At 49.3% G+C, this 21,634-nt stretch overlaps 1 protein-coding gene across 2 annotated transcripts in view; it reads right to left on the bottom strand.

Annotated features, from left to right (window-relative positions):
* Positions 1-21,634, bottom strand: part of EGFL7 (EGF like domain multiple 7) — a 49,806-nt gene that overhangs the window by 3,667 nt on the left and 24,505 nt on the right. For both annotated transcript variants that reach the window (XM_063935891.1, XM_063935892.1), the window contains 6 exons: positions 13,147-13,269; positions 12,582-12,694; positions 10,635-10,730; positions 10,339-10,512; positions 9,061-9,125; positions 7,623-7,782 (listed from right to left, as the gene is read on the bottom strand). In XM_063935891.1, coding sequence (XP_063791961.1) covers positions 7,623-7,782; positions 9,061-9,125; positions 10,339-10,512; positions 10,635-10,730; positions 12,582-12,694; positions 13,147-13,269 — 731 coding nt within the window. The remainder of the gene's footprint in view (positions 1-7,622; positions 7,783-9,060; positions 9,126-10,338; positions 10,513-10,634; positions 10,731-12,581; positions 12,695-13,146; positions 13,270-21,634) is intronic.

Genomic DNA, 21,634 nt, shown 5'->3' with positions numbered 1-21,634 from the left:
AATCCTGAATGCCGAATCTGCGGCCCTCTAGAAGATGAGCACTCTATAACCACCACAGGAGAGACACCCTTGTCCTTGGATATAGGGTTATCCGCTGATGCATCTGAAGATGCGATCCGGACCATTTGTCCAGCAGATCCCACTGAAAAGTTCTTGCGTGAAATCTGCCGAATGGAATTGCTTCGTAGGAAGCCACCATTTTTACCAGGACCCTTGTGCAATGATGCACTGTTTTTAGGAGGTTCCTGACTAGCTCGGATAACTCCCTGGCTTTCTCTTCCGGGAGAAACACCTTTTTCTGGACTGTGTCCAGAATCATCCCTAGGCACAGCAGACGTGTCGTCGGGATCAGCTGCGATTTTGGAATATTTAGAATCCACCCGTGCTGTTGTAGCAGTATCCTAGATAGTGCTACTCCGACCTCCAACTGTTCCCTGGACTATGCCCTTATCAGGAGATCGTCCAAGTAAGGGATAATTAAGACGCCTTTTCTTCGAAGAAGAATCATCATTTCGGCCATTACCTTGGTAAAGACCCGGGGTGCCGTAGACAATCCAAACGGCAGCGTCTGAAACTGATAGTGACAGTTCTGCACCACGACCCTTAGTGAGAAGGGCAAATTTGGGACATAGAGGTAAGCATCCCTGATGTCCCGGGACACTATATAGTCCCCTTCTTCCTGGTTCGTTATCACTGCTCTGAGTGACTCCATCTTGATTTGAACCTTTGTAAGTGTTCAAAAAATTTTTTAGAATAAGTCTCACCTAGCCTTCTGGCTTCAGTACCACAATATAGTGTGGAATAATACCCCTTTTCTTGTAGTAGGAGGGGTAATTTAATTATCACCTGCTGGGAATACAGCTTGTGAATTTTTTCCCATACTGCCTCCTTGTCGGAGGGAGACCTTGGTAAAGCAGACTTCAGGAGCCTGCGAAGGGGAAACGTCTCGACATTCCAATCTGTACCCCTGGGATACTACTTGTAGGATCCAGGGGTCCTGTACGGTCTCAGCGCCATGCTGAGAACTTGTCAGAAGCGGTGGAACGCTTCTGTTCCTGGAAATGGGCTGCCTGCTGCAGTCTTCTTCCCTTTCCTCTATCCCTGGGCAGATATGATCTTATAGGGACGAAAAGACTGAGGCTGAAAAGACGGTGTCTTTTTCTGCAGAGATGTGACTTAGGGTAAAAACGGTGGATTTTCCAGCAGTTGCCGTGGCCACCAGGTCCGATGGACCGACCCCAAATAACTCCTCTTCCTTTATACGGCAATACACCTTTGTGCCGTTTGGAATCTGCATCACCTGACCACTGTCGTGTCCATAACATCTTCTGGCAGTTATGGACATCGCATTTACTCTTGATGCCAGAGTGCAAATATCCCTCTGTGCATCTCGCATATATAGAAATGCATCCTTTAAATGCTCTATAGTCAATAAAATACTGTCCCTGTCAAGGGTATCAATATTTTTAGTCAGGGAATTCGACCAAGCCACCCCAGCTCTGCACATCCAGGCTGAGGCGATCGCTGGTCGCAGTATAACACCAGTATGTGTGTATATACTTTTTATGATATTTTCCAGCCTCCTGTCAGCTGGTCCTTGAGGACGGCCCTATCTATAGACGGTACCGCCACTTGTTTTGATAAGCGTGTGAGCGCCTTATCCACCCTAAGGGGTGTTTCCCAACGCGCCCTAACTTCTGGCGGGAAAGGGTATACCGCCCATAATTTTCTATCGGGGGGAACCCACGCATCATCACACACTTTATTTAATTTATCCGATTCAGGAAAAACTATGGTAGTTTTTTCACATCCCACATAATACCCTCTTTTGTGGTACTTGTAGTATCAGAAATATGTAACACCTCCTTCATTGCCTTTAACGTGTGGCCCTAATAAGGAATACGTTTGTTTATTCACCGTCGACACTGGATTCAGTGTCCCTGTCTGTGTCTGTGTCGACCGACTAAAGTAAACGGGCGTTTTAAAACCCCTGACGGTGTTTTTGAGACGTCTGGACCGGTACTAATTGTTTGTCGGCCGTCTCATGTCGTCAACCGACCTTGCAGCGTGTTGACATTATCACGTAATTCCCTAAATAAGCCATCCATTCCGGTGTCGACTCCCTAGAGAGTGACATCACCATTACAGGCAATTGCTCCGCCTCCTCACCAACATCGTCCTCCTACATGTCGACACACACGTACCGACACACAGCACACACACAGGGAATGCTCTGATAGAGGACAGGACCCACTAGCCCTTTGGAGAGACAGAGGGAGAGTTTGCCAGCACACACCAAAAACGCTATAATTATATAGGGACAACCTTATATAAGTGTTTTCCCTTATAGCATCTTTTTTATATATTTCTAACGCCAAATTAGTGCCCCCCCTCTCTGTTTTAACCCTGTTTCTGTAGTGCAGTGCAGGGGAGAGCCTGGGAGCCTTCCCTCCAGCCTTTCTGTGAGGGAAAATGGCGCTGTGTGCTGAGGAGATAGGCCCCGCCCCTTTTTCGGCGGCCTCGTCTCCCGCTCTTAACGGATTCTGGCAGGGGTTAAATATCTCCATATAGCCTCCGGAGGCTATATGTGAGGTATTTTTAGCCAAAATAGGTATTCATTTGCCTCCCAGGGCGCCCCCCTCCCAGCGCCCTGCACCCTCAGTGACTGCCGTGTGAAGTGTGCTGAGAGGAAAATGGCGCACAGCTGCAGTGCTGTGCGCTACCTTTAGAAGACTGAGGAGTCTTCTGCCGCCGATTCTGGACCTCTTCTTACTTCAGCATCTGCAAGGGGGCCGGCGGCAAGGCTCCGGTGACCATCCAGGCTGTACCTGTGATCGTCCCTCTGGAGCTGATGTCCAGTAGCCAAGAAGCCAATCCATCCTGCACGCAGGTGAGTTCACTTCTTCTCCCCTAAGTCCCTCGTTGCAGTGATCCTGTTGCCAGCAGGACTCACTGTAAAATAAAAAACCTAAGCTAAACTTTTCTAAGCAGCTCTTTAGGAGAGCCACCTAGATTGCACCCTTCTCGGCCGGGCACAAAAATCTAACTGGCTTGGAGGAGGGTCATAGGGGGAGGAGCCAGTGCACACCACCTGATCGGAAAGCTTTACTTTTGTGCCCTGTCTCCTGCGGAGCCGCTATTCCCCATGGTCCTTTCAGGAACCCCAGCATCCACTAGGACGATAGAGAAAGGCTTTTATCTTTCCCCTTCCACCGTGAACATTTCCTGCATATCTCAGGGAGGACTGATTGCCGGGGGGGGGTTCCAGGGTCCAGGAAGTGGGCGTGTACCTAGCGTGCTGCTGCCGGACAGGTAATCGCATGAACACCTGTATCACCTCAGTACTCCATGCAGTGCGAGGTGCCTCATACATCCAACCTCAGTACGCCATGCAGTGCGAGATGCCTCATACATCCAACCTCAGTACTCCATGCAGTGCGAGATGCCTCATACATCCAACCTCAGTACTCCATGCAGTGCGAGATGCCTCATACATCCAACCTCAGTACTCCATGCAGTGTGAGATGCCTCATACATCCAACCTCAGTACTCCATGCAGTGTGAGATGCCTCATACATCATACCTCAGTACTCCATGCAGTGCGAGATGCCTCATACATCCAACCTCCGTACACAATGCAGTGCGAGATGCCACATACATCCAACCTCCGTACACAATGCAGTGCGAGATGCCTCCTACATGCAGCCTCAGTACACAATGCAGCGAGCGATGCCTCATACATCCAGCCTCAGTACACCATGCAGCACAAGAGGCCTCCTACATCCAGCCTCAATACACCATGCAGCGCGAGATGCCTCATAATCTAACCTCAATATGCCACACAGTGCGAGATGCCTCATACTGTACATCCAGCCTCAATACACCATGCAGTGCGAGATGCCTCATACATCTAGCCTCAATACACCATGCATTGCGATATGCCTCATAATCTAACCTCAATATGCCACACCGTGCGAGATGCCTCATACTGTACATCCAGCCTCAATACACCATGCAGTGCAAGATGCCTCATACATCCAGCACAATACACTATCCAGCGTCAGATACCTCATACATCTAGCCTCAATACGCCATGCAGTGCGAGATACCTCATACATCCAGCCTCAATATTCCACGCAGTGTGAAGTGCCTCATACATCTAGCCTCAATACGCCACGGAGCGGGAGAGACCTCATACATCCAGACTCAATACACCATGCAGCGCGAGATGCCTCATACATCCAGCCTTAATATGCCACACAGTGCAAGATGCCTCATACATCCAGCCTCAATATGCCATGCAGTACGAGATGCCTCATACATCCAGCCTCAATATGCCATGCAGTGCGAGATGCCTCATACACCCAGCCTCAATATGCCACGCAGCGCACGATGCCTCATACATCCAGACTCAATACACCATGCAGCGCGAGATGCCTCATACATCCAGCCTCAATATGCCATGCAGTACGAGATGCCTCATACATCCAGCCTCAATATGCCATGCAGTGCGAGATGCCTCATACACCCAGCCTCAATATGCCACGCAGCGCACGATGCCTCATACATCCAGCCTCAATACACCATGCAACGTGAGATGCCTCATACATCTTGCCTCAATACTCCATGCAGCGTGAGATGCCTCATACATCCAACCTCAGTACACCATGCAGCGGGAGATGCCTCATACATCCAACCTCCGTACACAATGCAGTGCGAGATGCCTCATACATCCAACCTCAGTACACAATACAGTGCGAGATGCCTCCTACATGCAGCCTCAGTACACAATGCAGCGAGCAATGCCTTATACAGCCAGCCTCAGTACGCCATGCAGCACAAAATGCCTCCTACATCTAGCCTCAATACACCATGCAGCGCAAGATGCCTCATACATCTAGCCTCAATACACCATGGAGCGAGCGATGCCTCATACATCCAGCCTCAATACACCATGGAGCGAGAGATGCCTCATAAATCCAGCCTCAATACACCATGTAGTGCGAGATGCCTCATACATCCAACCACAGTACGCCATGCAGCACAAGATGCCTCCTACATCTAGCCTCAATACACCATGCAGCGCGAGATGCCTCATAATCTAACCTCGAGATGCCTTATACTGTACATCCAGCCTCAATACATCATACAGTGCGAGATGCCTCATACATCTAGCCTCAATACACCATGGAGCGAGAGATGCCTCATACATCTAGCCTCAATACACCATGCAGCGCAAGATGCCTCATACATCTAGCCTCAATACACCATGGAGCGAGAGATGCCTCATACATTTAGCCTCAATACACCATGCAGCGCAAGATGCCTCATACATCTAGCCTCAATACACCATGGAGCGAGAGATGCCTCATACATCCAGCCTCAATACACCATGGAGCGAGAGATGCCTCATACATCCAGCCTCAATACACCATGCAGCGCGAGATGCCTCATAATCTAACCTCGAGATGCCTTATACTGTATATCCAGCTTCAATACATCATACAGTGCGAGATGCCTCATAATCTAACCTCAATATGCCACACAGTGCGAGATGCCTCATACTGTACATCCAGCCTCATACATCCAGCACAATACACCATCCAGCGTCAGATGCCTCATACATCTAGCCTCAATACGCCATGCAGTGCGAGATGCCTCATACATCCAGCCTCAATATTTCACGCAGTGTGAAGTGCCTCATACATCCAGCCTCAATACGCCACGCAGCGGGAGAGACCTCATACATCCAGACTCAATACACCATGCAGTGCGAGATGCCTCATACATCCAGCCTCAATATGCCACACAGTGCGAGATGCCTCATACATCCAGCCTCAATATGCCATGCAGTACGAGATGCCTCATACATCCAGCCTCAATATGCCACGCAGTGCAAGATGCCTCATACACCCAGCCTCAATATGCCACGCAGCGCACGATGCCTCATACATCCAGCCTCAATACACCATGCAGCGCGAGATGCCTCATACATCTTGCCTCAATACTCCATGCAGCGTGAGATGCCTCATACATCCAACCTCAGTACACCATGCAGCGAGAGATGCCTCATACATCCAACCTCCGTACACAATGCAGTGCGAGATGCCTCATACATCCAACCTCAGTACACAATGCAGCGAGCAATGCCTCATACATCCAGCCTCAGTACGCCATGCAGCACAAAATGCCTCCTACATCTAGCCTAAATACACCATGCAGTGCAAGATGCCTCATACATCCAACCACAGTACGCCATGCAGTGCGAGATGCCTCCTACATCCAGCCTCAATACGCTATGCAGCGCAAGATGCCTCATACATCCAGCCTCAATACACCATGGAGCGAGAGATGCCTCATACATCCAGCCTCAAAACACCATGCAGTGCGAGGTGCCTCATACATCTAGCCTCAGTACACCATGCAGCGGGAGATAACTGGTGTGAGTGAGCCGCCAGGTCCTGTATAACTCTGCTAACTTTGGGCGTCTTTTTTTTTTGTGTGTGTGTGCTGAAAGTGCAGATAGGACGCATGAGGAGACTGTGCTGATTGGTTGGATCTATGACACTGGTATACTGTGTGTAACTGAGTCTGTATACGGAGCAGAACAGAACTTGTATTGAAAAGAAGCAGCGGCTGCTACATTGTAACACTTCATACACAGATGCAAACTCAGTCACACGCAGTATATAGGTGTCATATATCACATTACTCAGCACAGTCTCCTGGTGCGTCCTAGTCACACTGCGTTGCGAATTAGACGCCATATTGGAAAAAAAGACGCCCAATGCTATAAGATTCTCACATGACCTGGCGTGCCAAGAATGGCTGCTTGGCATGACTGCAGCACGGATGTATGCGGACATGTCTGTACTGTTATCTCCGATTACCACCTCCCGGGAACATTTCAGACACCTGAATCACTACTGCGACTCTGTGCGCTAACATTCGGGACGCATACTTAGATGTATGCGCAGTATAAAGACATCCCTCCGCTGCGTCCGACATCAGCAGTCTATGCGGCGCAGTTATAGAAGTGTATTCATCTACATTAGTGTTATTTGTGTAATTCATTAGCCAGGTGTCACACTTCTCTGTCCCGGCTCCTGTAACGCAGATTACCGCTGCTTCAGTCTAATTACCCGTAAGCGTGCGCTCAGTCCGCATTATGCCCGATGTACATCTCTCCCAGGAGGGGTAAATTGGATTGTAAATGCAATGTATTCCCATAGTTTATATTCTCCAGCCCTGTGGGTATCACCGTGGGGGAAGTATTCAGTAATTGCCACAACTAATGGGATATTTAAACGTGTGCTCTCCGCAGCGTTACATCCTCGCAGACGGCCAGAGTCTGGTGCTTCATTAGCCGTGACCAGATCTGGATTAAGATGAAGGACAGATTGTGATTTCTGATTATTGGCCACGAAGCCAGACTCGTCTCGTAAATGTGTAGAATAATGCGGATGGCAACGGATGGCGCACATCAACACCCAGACGCGGGCACTGACATTGGTTATTGTATTATTGCATTAAATGTACAATGGACAGTATAGTACACGGGCACGTGTTGCAGTTCCAGCTATCAGAGCGCCATGGCGCGGCGTCCGCCTTGTGATACCTACATGTCTCCAGCCGCTCCTCCAAGAAAGAGATCTGCTCGCTGAGAGAGTCTATACGGTCCAGCTGCTGGAAGGAGTGCGTCAGCAAGGCGATGGGTCCCAGACCATCCCCAGGGGACGCAGTCGATAAACTGTAGAATGGAGCCAGAACCAGCTGCAGTTTCTGCACGGAGAGAGAGTACAGGGAGGCGGTGAGGGGATATAAACCGCTTATTCTGTATGTAAAAGCCAGGAACCGCATCTGATCCGTCTGCCTGCGCTAGCGGTACGTCTGGTTGACACATTTATCATGCCAGCCCCTTACGGTAATGGACGTAGAGATAGAACAAAAATCCGGATGATTATTATTTTACTGTTTCAAAAAACTGGTTCATTTTAATTTATATGAAAAATCACATGCAACTGCCTGGAAAAACATGCCAGGTGCAGTACTATCTATTGGTCTATAGGTGGCGGTATGATATCACAATTGCACAGACTGAGGCCACCATGGGGGTCATTCCGAGTTGATCGCTAGCTGAAAATGTTCGCTGTGCAGCGATGATGCAATAAAAATGGCACTTCTGCGCATGCGGCGCAATGCGCACGCGCGACGTACTTTCACAACGGCCGATGTAGTTTAACACAAGGTCTAGCGAAGCATTTCAGTCGCACTGCTGGCCGTAGAGTGATTGACAGGAAGTGGGTGTTTCTGGGTGTCAACTGACTGTTTTCAGGGAGTGTGTGAAAAAACGCAGGCGTGCCAGGAGAAACGTAGGCGTGGCTGGCCGAACGCAGGGCGTGTTTGTGACGTCAAAACAGGAACTAAACAGTCTGAAGTGATCGCAAGCGCTGAGTAGGTCTGAAGCTACTCTAAAACTGCACAACATTTCTTTGTAGCCGCTCTGCGATCCTTTCGTTCGCACTTCTGCTAAGCTAAAATACACTCCCAGTGGGCGGCGGCATAGCGTTTGCACGGCTGCTAAAAACAGCTAGCGAGTGACCAACCATATCCTGACTGAAATTATAAGGGAGTAATCATTAAATATATATATTTTTATTAATACAAATTAGTTACTTTATTCATTCTAGAGATTGCTGTTGAAAGTTGCTGAATGGTCCCATACTCAACTTTTTAAATTGAACACTGAGTGTTGAAAACTGAACATAGTATGATAAAATAATTAACAGGGTTGCACCATACAGCAGATTCTCAGTGCAGCTCTTCTTAGTGTTACTCTAAGTTTGTAACCCTCTCTCTTTCAGATTGCTCGGTTTAGCGGCTTGGTGCACTGTGCAAAGCATCCTGGGAAGCAGAGACGCTCTCTAATTCTGCAATGACTAGGCGCAGGAAATCCCACGGGCGTAATTATAGTGAATTATTGCCGTATTGTTGCAGTGCACTGGGTGACGGTCCCTTAGTTGGAGTATTCCCCCCCCCCCCCCCCAGTATAGGGCTCACCTGCTCTATAACATTGATCTTGTTTCTCAGCTCTTGCATCTCTTGCTGGACAGCGTCCGGGACCCCTGCAGCACAGGAGACAGCGGTTAGCACGTGTACAGCTGGCAGCGGGCGCAGTTACCCCTAGACTCTAGTGTAAACCATTACAGGGCAGAAACACAAAGCGTGGTTCCCCAGAGTGAAGCTCCTCGACCTCTGAGCTGCTGGAGATTTGCAGCTGCATCCATAGACAGCAGACCGGAACCAGAGATCTTATTTGGATGTCTGGATTATATGAAATACAAACCTAGGCCAAAGTACCTTGTAATATTAATGAAAAAAGTGTCCCAATTACCTGCAGCTCGTGGCTGATGGAACGTTCCCAATACTAGTGTTTGAGGTTGCAGCCTCATTGAGGCCTATGCAGCCATTTTGTGAGTTGTAGCAACCTTCCCCAGACACCACTGCTGGCTCAGAGACATCACTTGACCTCACAAAATGGCTGCCTCCACTGTGCAAATGCTACTGTAGTACTAAAACCTCCTCTGTCACAGTCAGGCATACTCAAATATACTATAGTACCCTTGGCTGTAAGAGACACGGGAATTTGACATTGTAATCCAAAAAATCCGGTCCACAACACATTCGCAGATTCATCCGGTATGAAAAGCGCCAACCCAGTTCTCTGTCTTTGCTGGTAGCGTTGGCAGCCGCGCATTATTACTCACGGTACGAGTTTGATGTGTCACAGCGCGTACCAAAAGTAATAATGACCGGCCACCAACCTCTCAGGTCACTGGTCTAACTGTGCGGAGGTCTCTGGCGGGATAGCGATGAAGGCCGTTACATTGTGCGCCGTACATATGGAGCTGCAATGGGGCCCAGGTGCAATGTCAACACTCCAACTGTGGCGTAAAAAACAACCACCGTCGTCGTCGTCGTCATCAAGCTGCCGGCACAGGATGGCGATACGGAAAGTTCATCTTGGTTTCCGGCTCTTGCATTAGTTCTGTGGATATTGTTATGTACTGAGGCCGAGTTATAAGTAGATTTGCATAGTAGGTAACAGAAGACAATAATATGAGGGGCTTCAGAACAGACACAAATAATCTAAAATTGCTTCAATACAGAGATAAATTTTGTTTAAATACATTTGTACCTAGTTATAGTGCTGGCGGACATTTTGAGAATACAGCCTATCGAGTCGCAAAGAACCAGTGACATCACTAAGGCACAACATGGCTGCCGTGCTCTGCTGGCATGTGGGAGTACAGGAGGCTGCAGCTGTCCTAGACTGACCTGTCGCATTCATGACTGGGGGTGGGGGGGGTGGCTGGGTGGTCGCCACTTTGTGACAGGACTTCCCATTTTCGGAAAGAGAAAATCCCTCCCGACACGCACAGTGGAAGCTTCCGGCGGCGTTCTTACAGATTTGTGAGCACTGGTGGCTCCCAGCCTTACACTCATCCACATCTAAAAGGCAGATATTACAATATATTAATATAACGTTCACACTATGGGGGAGATGTATCAAGATATGGAAAGAGATAAAGCGGCCTTGGGAGACATTCTGCGTAAGTGAGTGTGTGCTCTACCTGTCTGGCATCGCTCTCCAGTCCACCCCGCCGGGCAGCCGCACCTGTTTACACCGACACAGGTCCCTCCGTTCTGACAGGGTAATCGGCATGACGCTGAAAAAAAACATAATGGGAAAACCAGAATGAGCTTTCAGCTCTTGTAATGCCTATTAGGAACTTGTGTAGCGCTTCCATCCCTGGTCTGCACTAACATGGGGTCACGCTCCTATTTCTCGCTCTGTCAACACGACAGCCATTCCTCTGACACCCGTCAGTAAGACGGTGGAGATAAAGCGTGTAATGAGATCTGCTGCTGTCAGACACCGTGGTGCGTGTAACACGTGCTGGGGATTTAAGATTCGCTTCTTCCTGGGGCCAGATGGAAGGGTTCTTGTCAGCTGCACACAGCAGAGGCGGCCATTTTGTCAGGTGAATCACGGAGGCAGCCATTATGTGGCTAGTGTCCATCTGCCCCGGCGATATTTTCTCTATAATTTATTTTGTATCGGCATGATATACACACAGAAATAACTCATTTATGGCCATAACTGTAATATGCTACCATTAGTACATTTTCAATACGCTGGTCGGGGGTACAGACCCTTGCAAGAGGGTAAGTACCTCAAGAACCCCTGACAGGTTGTGTTTTGAGGATTTCTGGCTGTGGAAGCAGGTGGGATATTTATGGACCCAGCAACATAAATTACCTCACCTGTGTACGATTAAAGACATCCAAAAAACATGCCCTGTTGGGGGTACCTGAGGCCTGCTCTGCTCTATACATATCATATAGGAACACAGATGTTGGCTCTTGTCTGCGACAGTTGCGCTCTGCATTGCGTCGACAGAACAAGACGTGCTAAATATCCTGGAGGCCTCTGAAACCCACATCCACCCCACCCCCTGCAGCGACGCGTAATTCAGGGACACCTTCGCCCCCCCTCCCCCCACCCCCCGCTGCCCCTGGCATTACAGCTTCTTATGGGACGGAAAGATGTTTTACGGAAGATTCTACGCTATAATCATCCACTTCTGTCTGCCGAGCATCAAAGCGTTTTACAGCCCGGCCACTCTACAGACTCATACCGCCATTTCCCAGCCACTGCCTGTAATTGTCCATGACCGTGTTCCAGAAGGTGAGAATTATGTTCCGTGACTCCCCCCAGGCCCCAACATAACCCAATAACTCACAAAGCGCGCTGTGTCACTATTCTCAGATTCTCCGTCCCCAGAAGACATAAATATCAAATTTTCCTGATTTTGTGAGAGAATTATATTTATTAAATACCCCCCCAGTCAGCACCTTATATAGCGCTATATATACAGTATGTCTTGTGGTACAAAACTGGGGGCTATACGCAGGCTACAAAGTCCATAAAAACTAATTAGGCAAAGATTGCAGCCCCCCCATATATATTAAAGAGTTAATAAAATCCAAGATGTCTGATATATAAGAGATTATGTCAATCGATCTGCTAAAACCTCTAAAAAGAGAAAAGCGGAGCTGTTTCCCGTAGCAACCACTTAGATTCAGGATACGGTAACACATCCATGTTTCCTGCGCTTGACGGGTGATAGCTGGAAGCTGATTGGTTGCTATCATTTATCAAGTACAGGAAAAGTGGAGGTGCTGCCAATAACAGCCAATCAGATTCCGGTTATCATTTATTCAGTACAGTCTAGAAAATGATATCTGGAAACTGAGGGGTTGCTACGGGCAACTACTCTACTTAGTAAAGCTAAGTGTAAAATGGTTCCCAGCCGTTACTAGTATGGAAAAAATATCCGAATATCTTTTTTTTATAATTCTTTATATTTTAATTGGCCAAACACAAAAATGGGCATGCATGGCAGAGAATGCTGGGAGTTGTAGTGTAAGTACAGCGGGAAAGCCGACGGTTGCTTGAGATTGATGTAATAAGTTCCGCGGCGATGCAGGACTTGTAGTCCATTAGGAGGCCGTACCTTTGTTGCAGCTGTGCGTGTAACTCTGCGTCCTTCGCCAGCCTGGGCAGCAGGTATATAGCGGCAGTGACTGCGGCCTAGGCACCTGTCTGTAGGAAATCTTGTACGTTGTCCTAGATGGGAGTAAAACAACATGATAAGTCCACTGTCCGTATACTGTATATGAGGCGCTGATGGGGACACAAGGGATAAAACATTTTTTTTAATTAAAACAGGATCTGGGAAAGTGCCCACAGCTGCGATTTAATTATCCCGGCCATGTTATAATAGCAGAATCCTGGGAAACCTGCCCGGGGAGAGTATGTAAATAATGAGCGATGAAATAAACGTTCCCATGAATATAGAGGCCGCCGTGACAGGACTATGTCTATAATGTGAGATCAGATTATAATCGGCGTCAGGTCTTATTATTACCATGGTGAAGTCTCTATCTGAGGCGCGCACATGACAATAAAATTACCACAAAGTCGCTACACATCCGCCATAACTATACGGCCTGGGGCAGGGGGGGAGGGGCAGCGGCCTAGATGGACATATGTCTGACAGGAACTATTTCCGCACTGACCTGTAAGTGCTGCAGATCCTATGCCCCCCGCACACGGTGATCAGCGGCTGGTACACCGGTTGGATATAGGATTGCGTCATGGACACGGCTCCAGTTTGGCCGCTAGATGAGCAGATCCGCCGCCTGGAAACACAAGAGAAGAGACATTAATGCAAAACTATTCAGATCATTCCGCATGTGGCTGTATCAGAGCCGGTCATAGGCAAACTAGGCAATTGCTTAGGGCATCTGGTATGCCTAGGGGCACAAGCAGCTTCTGCTGATTAAAATGATATGCGGCATGCCTATATTCTGTGTGTAGCATTTCACATGTAGATACAGCCACAGTCTCACACAGTATATAGGCATGCTGCATATCACTTTAATCAGCAGAAGCTGCTTGTGCATCCTAGTCACATAGTAATGCAAATAAGATGCATTTTCATTAAAAAAAAGCGCCCGACGTTAGCATTGAAGCAAGATTTATGAGGACACATCTGTATTCAAGCAAGTGGAAGTGTGGGTGCTGTGTGCATGTGAGTGGGTTGGTTGTGCAGTAGTGTTTTGAACATGTGTAAGAGGCATTATGTGTCTCATGTGTAAAAATGCATTAATAATGTGCAGCAAATATGTAAGGGGCACTGTGTGTGTTATTATGTGTATAAGGGCATTAATAATGTGCAGCATATGTGTAACAGGGTACTACTGTATGTGTGTTATTATGTGCATAAGGGCATTAATAATGTGCAGCATATGTGTAAAGGACATTATTTGTATAAGGGCATTAATAAAGGTTGGCATAATGTGTAAGGCGCATTATGTTTATAATGACATTAATAATGTGTGTCATATGTGTAAGGGGCATTACTGTGTGGTATGTGTATAAATGCATTACTAATGTTTGGCATTATGTGTATACGGTGCTCTACTGTGTGGCATAATGTATAGAAAGGGCACTACTGTATTGCCCAATATAACTAAAGAGCAATATGGTGTGGTGTAATGTGAATAAGGAGCAATTCAGTGTGATGTAATGTGAATAAGGGGCACTACTGTGTTGTCTAATGTGAATAAGGAGCAATTCAGTGTGATGTAATGTGAGTAAGGGGCACTACTGTGAGGAGTATTGTATATAAGGTATAGTGGTACTACTGTGTTATGTTACATGAATTAGGGACACTAACGCATGATAAAATGTGAATTAAGTTGCACTACTGTGTGGTGTAATTTGAATTGGGTGTATTATTGTGTGGCCATGCCCCTTGCCAGCAAAAACACACCCCTTTTTGGGCTGTGCGCCGAATGTGCACACTGTACCTATTTAAAATATAGGGGGTAGGAACACCAAAATAAGCACTGCTATGGGTGAGGGGTGATGGTGCTGGGAGAGGGGTGCAGGGTCAGAGGCGGAACTAGCGGTGTAGGGGACATCAGCCAAAATCTTGCCTAGGGCATCATATTGGTTAGGGCCGGCTCTGGGCTGTATGACTTCCAGTAGCAAGCGGCCTACATTTTACTTCTCACAGATACTTGTTTGGGGGTAATGAGGGTTGGACGTCAGGCAGTGTGTGGGGGGGAGGGGGTGTATTGGGCTGCGCAAGAAGAGTGGCCAAATGGGCACAAAACAACTGAACTTCCAGTGCCGCCTAAAACGCTTCTTGTTCTCACCGTAACATTCAACACTAAGACGCCGGAATTAACCTTCACTATAGTGTTTCCTGCATTACGTGACGGATTATTTACTCAGTGACTTTGTTGCACAATTCAGATGTTGGGGTATTTTTCCCAATTTGCACGCACTATTCTTACGTTATTTATTTCATTGTTTTATAAGAAATGAATAATAATTATAAATGTTAAAATGAAGATAGATCCGGTTTCTGTGCAGAATACATTATGTCCATGAGCTTATTACGTGTCCGCGAGGGGAGGTAGTTACATGAATGGCGGTCAGGAGACCGCCAGTCATAATACAGACACCGGAATCCCGCCCCCTTATAGTCCCGATAGTCGAAATGCCGACTAACAGGGACTAGTCACACTACCCACCCCGAACGAGAGTCACATTACTCCTCAGATTGTTAGGGGGAAATGGCCGCCTACTCTCTTGCCTTCTAACCACCAGACACTGCTCCTCACAGGACACTCTACTGTATCTATAGCTTTCCAGCTACGTGCAGGCTACAGGCAGAGCAGGCTGGGAGTTATAGTCCACCAGCAGCTGGAAGATTATCGCTGAATGGACAGAGGATATTACCTTAAAAACATCATCACCTCCCATCACTAAGTCTGCTTCCATAGAGGCACCTGGTGACCGGCTTCCATAGAGGCACCGGGCTACCGGCTTCCATAGAGGCAGCGGACGACCAGCTTCCATAGAGGCTCCAGGGCAACCGGCTTCCATGGAGGCACCGGGCATCCGGCTACCATAGAGGCACCTGGTGACCGGCTTCCATAGAGGTACCGGGCGACCGACTTTCATAGAGGCACCGGGCGACCGACTTCCATAGAGGCACCGGGCGACCAGCTTCCATAGAGGCACCGGGCGACCAGCTTCCATAGAGGCACCGGGCGACCGGCTTCCATAGAGGCACTGGGTGACCGGTTTCCATAGAGGCACCTGGTGACCAGCTTCCATAGAGGCACCTGGCGACAATTACTTTAAAGCACTGAATAAACTCTGATTATACTTTGCTGATATGGAGATAAAACGCTGCAGGTTCCATTCCAGAAAGATTATTATCTGCCAGGACAGCGGCTCCTATTCTGGCCAATAGTAATGTTCTTTATGATATGAGAATATGTAGTTATTAAAGGAAAGGTTTCTTGCTCATTCTAAATGGTGGTACTCCTCACCGCTGGGAGTAACCATGGTTCTGAGAGACCCTGCCATTATGTCCAGTCATCTCATAAAGATAGAATTATAAATCCCCTTATACAGTGTATCTTCTATCATACATTCATAAAAAGGAGAGGTAGACAGGAAGATGTCGTAACCGGTAACAACCAATCAGACTTTTGATTGGCACGTTTTAAAAATGAAACTGAAAGCAACTTTCTTATTGGTTGCTAGGGGTTACAACATATTTTTCCAGCACTCAGATTGTCTTTGGAAACCAGGTAACGCTTCTAGATGTTATCATGTTCTAGGTTTTACTTTTAATGTCTGTCCAAAATAGTCTCTGCCTTGGAGGTCACCATGATTGAGGCCATCAGAACTATGGAGGCCACTAACACCTGAGAACCTGGGGCCTCCCCTCTGCCTCCCCTTCCATTACCCATCTGATGGTGGCATGGAGGCATTATAGGGGAATTCAGATCCTCACTAAGGCTGCGGAGCCAAGGCACCCATCCCTGTATAGAAGAGATCAGTGCCAAGCGCCAGAAGCCAGGAGATGGCGGCTTGCTGAGCTTCACCCTCGGATGTGAATGGCCTTCTACCGTGGTGCTTCTCAATGGTCCAAAGAGATGGAAAACACTCAGGGACAGGTCTGGGCTGTAGGGACGATGGTCCAGTAACTCCCAATGACTACAACTCAGGCGTGTGGTTGGATGAGTTGGCTGCTCATCTTGAACGTCTGTCCCGCTGTCAAAGGCAACGCACCAAACCCAAACCTGTTCCTGTGGCATGACGCTATCACCGTACACCGCAACAAGTTGGCGCTGAATGTCAGCTGCTGATGTGCCCTGTAGATGCAGAAATCTGATCACACTACGCACCTCAGTGTGTGACCGTGTGTCCGCCAGCCGCCATCTTACACCTGATGCTGGGACAGTATGACTGATATCTGATGACACTACGCACCTCAGTGTGTAACCATGTGTCCGCCAGCCGCCATCTTACACCTGATGCTGGGACAGTATGGCTGATATCTGATGACACTGCGCACCTCAGTGTGTGACCGTGTGTCCGCCAGCCGCCATCTTACACCTGATGCTGGGACAGTATGACTGATATCTGCTGACACTACGCACCTCAGTGTGTGACCATGTGTCCGCCAGCTGCCATCTTACACCTGATGCTGGGACAGTATGACTGATATCTGATGACACTACGCACCTCAGTGTGTGACCGTGTGTCCGCCAGCCGCCATCTTACACCTGATGCTGGGACAGTATGGCTGATATCTGATGACACTACACACCTCAGTGTGTCACCGTGTGTCCGCCAGCCGCCATCTTACACCTGATGCTGGGACAGTATGACTGATATCTGATCACACTACACACCTCAGTGTGTCACCATGTGTCCTCCAGCCGCCATCTTACACCTGATGCTGGGACAGTATGGCTGATATCTGATGACACTACGCACCTCAGTGTGTGACCGTGTGTCCACCAGCCGCCATCTTACACCTGATGCTGGGACAGTATGGCTGATATCTGATGACACTACGCACCTCAGTGTGTGACCATGTGTCCACCAGCCCCGCCATCTTCCACCTGATGCTGGGACAGTATGACTGATATCTGATGACACTACGCACCTCAGTGTGTGACCGTGTGTCCACCAGCCGCCATCTTACACCTGATGCTGGGACAGTATGGCTGATATCTGATGACACTACGCACCTCAGTGTGTGACCATGTGTCCACCAGCCGCCATCTTACACCTGATGCTGGGACAGTATGGCTGATATCTGATGACACTACACACCTCAGTGTGTCACCATGTGTCCTCCAGCCGCCATCTTACACCTGATGCTGGGACAGTATGGCTGATATCTGATGACACTACACACCTCAGTGTGTGACCGTGTGTCCACCAGCCGCCATCTTACACCTGATGCTGGGACAGTATGGCTGATATCTGATGACACTACACACCTCAGTGTGTCACCATGTGTCCTCCAGCCGCCATCTTACACCTGATGCTGGGACAGTATGGCTGATATCTGATGACACTACGCACCTCAGTGTGTGACCGTGTGTCCACCAGCCGCCATCTTACACCTGATGCTGGGACAGTATGGCTGATATCTGATGACACTACGCACCTCAGTGTGTGGCCGTGTGTCCACCAGCCGCCATCTTACACCTGATGCTGGGACAGTGTGACTGATATCTGATGACACTACGCACCTCAGTGTGTGACCGTGTGTCCACCAGCCGCCATCTTACACCTGATGCTGGGACAGTATGGCTGATATCTGATGACACTACGCACCTCAGTGTGTGACCATGTGTCCACCAGCCGCCATCTTACACCTGATGCTGGGACAGTATCATACCCTCCGACATTTTACACAGAAAAATCGGTACAAATCGGAAAAAAAGGGGCGTGGCCGCGGGTAAAGGGGGCGTGGCCACGCCCCTTTTCCTATACTTTCAATGGAAGTTTGGAGAGCCAAAAATCGGTACAGACCATGAAAAAAAGGTACTGTACCTATTAAAAAGGTACAGTTGGAGGGTATGCAGTATGACTGATATCTGATGACACTACGCACCTCAGTGTGTGACCGTGTGTCCGCCAGCCCCGCCATCTTCCACCTGATGCTGGGACAATATGGCTGATATCTGATGACACTACACACCTCAGTGTGTGACCGTGTGTCCGCCAGCCGACATCTTACACCTGATGCTGGGACAGTATGGCTGATATCTGATGACACTACACACCTCAGTGTGTGACCGTGTGTCCACCAGCCGCCATCATACACCTGATGCTGGGACAGTATGGCTGATATCTGATGACACTACGCACCTCAGTGTGTGACCGTGTGTCCACCAGCCGCCATCTTACACCTGATGCTGGGACAGTATGGCTGATATCTGATGACACTACGCACCTCAGTGTGTGACCGTTTGTCCACCAGCCGCCATCTTACACCTGATGCTGGGACAGTATGGCTGATATCTGATGACACTACGCACCTCAGTGTGTGACCGTGTGTCCACCAGCCGCCATCTTACACCTGATGCTGGGACAGTATGGCTGATATCTGATGACACTACACACCTCAGTGTGTGACCATGTGTCCGCCAGCCGCCATCTTACACCTGATGCTGGGACAGTATGGCTGATATCTGATGACACTACGCACCTCAGTGTGTGACCGTGTGTCCGCCAGTCGCCATCTTACACCTGATGCTGGGACAGTATGACTGATATCTGATGACACTACGCACCTCAGTGTGTGACCATGTGTCCGCCAGCCGCCATCTAACACCTGATGCTGGGACAGTATGACTGATATCTGATGACACTGCGCACCTCAGTGTGTGACCGTGTGTCCGCCAGCCGCCATCTTACACCTGATGCTGGGACAGTATGGCTGATATCTGATGACACTACACACCTCAGTGTGTGACCGTGTGTCCGCCAGCCGCCATCTTACACCTGATGCTGGGACAGTATGGCTGATATCTGATGACACTACACACCTCAATGTGTGACCGTGTGTCCGCCAGCCGCCATCTTACACCTGATGCTGGGACAGTATGACTGATATCTGATGACACTACGCACCTCAGTGTGTGACCATGTGTCCGCCAGCCGCCATCTAACACCTGATGCTGGGACAGTATGGCTGATATCTGATGACACTGCGCACCTCCGTGTGTGACCGTGTGTCCACCAGCCGCCATCATACACCTGATGCTGGGACAGTATGACTGATATCTGATGACACTACGCACCTCAGTGTGTAACCATGTGTCCGCAAGCCGCCATCTTACACCTGATGCTGGGACAGTATGACTGATATCTGATGACACTACGCACCTCAGTGTGTGACCGTGTGTCCGCCAGCCGCCATCTTACACCTGATGCTGGGACAGTATGGCTGATATCTGATGACACTACGCACCTCAGTGTGTAACCGTGTGTCCACCAGCCGCCATCTTACACCTGATGCTGGGACAGTATGGCTGATATCTAATGACACTACGCACCTCAGTGTGTGACCGTGTGTCCACCAGCCGCCATCTTACACCTGATGCTGGGACAGTATGGCTGATATCTGGTGACACTACACACCTCAGTGTGTGACCGTGTGTCCACCAGCCGCCATCTTACACCTGATGCTGGGACAGTATGGCTGATATCTGATGACACTACACACCTCAGTGTGTGACCGTGTGTCCACCAGCCGCCATCTTACACCTGATGCTGGGACAGTATGGCTGATATCTGATGACACTACGCACCTCAGTGTGTCACCATGTGTCCACCAGCCGCCATCTTACACCTGATGCTGGGACAGTATGGCTGATATCTGATGACACTACGCACCTCAGTGTGTCACCATGTGTCCACCAGCCGCCATCTTACACCTGATGCTGGGACAGTATGACTGATATCTGATGACACTACGCACCTCAGTGTGTGACCGTGTGTCCGCCAGCCGCCATCTTACACCTGATGCTGGGACAGTATGGCTGATATCTGATGACACTACGCACCTCAGTGTGTAACCATGTGTCCGCCAGCCGCCATCTTACACCTGATGCTGGGACAGTATGGCTGATATCTAATGACACTACGCACCTCAGTGTGTGACCGTGTGTCCGCCAGCCGCCATCTTACACCTGATGCTGGGACAGTATGGCTGATATCTGATGACACTACGCACCTCAGTGTGTAACCATGTGTCCGCCAGCCGCCATCTTACACCTGATGCTGGGACAATATGGCTGATATCGGATGACACTACACACCTCAGTGTGTGACCGTGTGTCCACCAGCCGCCATCTTACACCTGATGCTGGGACAGTATGGCTGATATCTGATGACACTACGCACCTCAGTGTGTGACCATGTGTCCGCCAGCCGCCATCTTACACCTGATGCTGGGACAGTATGGCTGATATCTGATGACACTACGCACCTCAGTGTGTCACCATGTGTCCGCCAGCCGCCATCTTACACCTGATGCTGGGACAGTATGGCTGATATCTAATGACACTACGCACCTCAGTGTGTGACCATGTGTCCGCCAGCCGCCATCTTACACCTGATGCTGGGACAGTATGGCTGATATCTGATGACACTACGCACCTCAGTGTGTCACCATGTGTCCGCCAGCCGCCATCTTACACCTGATGCTGGGACAGTATGGCTGATATCTGATGACACTACACACCTCAGTGTGTGACCATGTGTCCGCCAGCCGCCATCTTACACCTGATGCTGGGACAGTATGGCTGATATCTGATGACACTACACACCTCAGTGTGTGACCATGTGTCTGCCAGCTGCCATCTTACACCTGATGCTGGGACAGTATGGCTGACATCTGATGACACTACACACCTCAGTGTGTGACCGTGTGTCCGCCAGCCGCCATCTTACACCTGATGCTGGGACAGTATGACTCATATCTGATGACACTACGCACCTCTGTGTGTGACCGGGTTCACTACGGCTGGCCGGCGGTCGGGCTCCCGGCGACCAGCATCCCGGCGCCGGGAGCCCGACCGCCGGCTTACCGACAGCGTGGCGAGCGCAAATGAGCCCCTTGCGGGCTCGCTGCGCTCGCCACGCTACGGGCACGGTGGCGCGCTACGC

Source organism: Pseudophryne corroboree, chromosome 8 (genome assembly GCF_028390025.1).
Source record: "Pseudophryne corroboree isolate aPseCor3 chromosome 8, aPseCor3.hap2, whole genome shotgun sequence".
Taxonomy (NCBI): domain Eukaryota; kingdom Metazoa; phylum Chordata; class Amphibia; order Anura; family Myobatrachidae; genus Pseudophryne; species Pseudophryne corroboree.
Note: the sequence above shows the minus strand (reverse complement) of the source record. Positions and strands in the feature narration are given on the sequence as shown.